The sequence below is a fragment of the Octopus bimaculoides genome, chromosome 23, assembly GCF_001194135.2.
Source record: "Octopus bimaculoides isolate UCB-OBI-ISO-001 chromosome 23, ASM119413v2, whole genome shotgun sequence".
Classification (NCBI taxonomy): Eukaryota; Metazoa; Mollusca; class Cephalopoda; order Octopoda; family Octopodidae; genus Octopus; species Octopus bimaculoides.
In genome coordinates this window covers 11,346,111-11,347,656 of record NC_069003.1, presented here as the reverse complement: position 1 = coordinate 11,347,656, position 1,546 = coordinate 11,346,111, and the positions used below count along the sequence as shown (strand labels likewise).

General features: G+C 38.2%; 1 protein-coding gene across 1 annotated transcript in view; it reads left to right on the top strand.

Moving 5' to 3' along the window:
* Nucleotides 1–1,546, top strand: part of LOC106872435 (geranylgeranyl pyrophosphate synthase) — a 35,299-nt gene that overhangs the window by 31,445 nt on the left and 2,308 nt on the right. The window contains exon 12 of the mRNA XM_052976148.1: nt 655–769. Within this exon, the coding sequence (XP_052832108.1) occupies nt 655–769 (115 nt within the window). The remainder of the gene's footprint in view (nt 1–654; nt 770–1,546) is intronic.

Sequence of the window (1,546 nt, the reverse complement as noted above, 5' to 3'; positions counted from 1 at the left end):
TATATATATATATATATATATATATATATATATATATGCGCGTTTCATTGTGTGTATACATATACCGGTAATTCCTACACATTTTTTTCAATTCTCACTCTATTCTTTTCTGTTCTCTCTCCATTTTTTCCCCTCTCAATCCTTTCTATTGAAAAGCATGGGCTTGAAACATCAATGACTTTTCCATTCTTCCTGATAGAGATTTTTGGTAGATTTTTACCTTTAATTGTGCATACAAAATGATTTTTAGTTTAAATTCGAATTCAGAATGATTCTACTAAAGAAGATAGACACCTTTCCCACAGATGCACAAATTATAGTGGCCATTTTACGTAGCATGACAAAGTAGTTTACAGTTGCACATGAAGTCGTTAGTGTTTCGTATATTGAAGGACCGAATGAAATACACCTGCTTGTTGTTCCCTCACCTGTCTTTTGTTTTCTGTAAATTCGAACTATATGGGTGTATGTGTATACATTCACTCTCACTCTCTTTCTTTCACACCCAAATTAATATTGCTAATGTCCCTTAGTGAATCAGGGTGAAATACAAAGTTGTAGCTGCTGTTGTTGTTGTTATAGATTTTCTTTTTCTTTCTCTTCCACTTTTTCACTTACTGCTGTCATTGATCTTAACTCCCACTCCCCTCACAGACATCATCCGACAGAGAACGGATGACTTGGATCTCAAGAAATACTGTGTCGGCCTTCTTGAACAGCATGGCACCTTTGATTATGTCAAGACTGTTTTAGTTGACTACGAAGAGAAGTAAGTGATTCTTTTATTGTTTTTGTTATTGCTTTACCCTGACTGGCCCTCGTGCTGTTGGCGTTAGGAAGGGCATCCAGCTGTAGAAACTCAGCCGGATCAGATTGGGAGCCTGGTGTCGCCTCCCGGTCTACCAGTCCTCAGTCAAATCGCCCAACCCATGCTAGCATGGAAAGTGGATGTTAAACGACGATTTAGCCATAGGTCAGCTGTGGTCAAGCTAACCTATGTGTAACTCTTTTGATACCAACTCGTCTGAGACTCCCCACCCCAGTTCTATGATGTAAACTTTCTGTTTTAAACTAATCTAAATCAAGATCTTCCAACAAAATGTGTTAATTTATGTTCCAGACCTTAGATAAATACAGTAATCCCTCAACTATTGCAGGTGTTACGTTCCAGCCCCACCACCTGCAATAGGTGAAAATGCACAGAGTAGAAACAGTACTATACTGTATATTTTTTAAATTTTTATAATTCTAATAATGTATTAATTTTATTATAAATGCAAAACAACACCACGGAGGATTTCACGTAGGCTTAAATAATAAACCATGATAGGTGAACTCTTTTACTTGTTTCAGTCATTTGACTGCGGCCATGCTGGAGCACCGCCTTTAGTCGAGCAAATCGACCCCAGGACTTATTCTTTGGAAGCCTAGTACTTATTCTATCGGTCTCTTTTGCTGAACCGCTAAGTTACGGGGACGTAAACACACCAGCATCGGTTGTCAAGTGATGTTGGGGGGACAAACACAGACACACATACATATATAC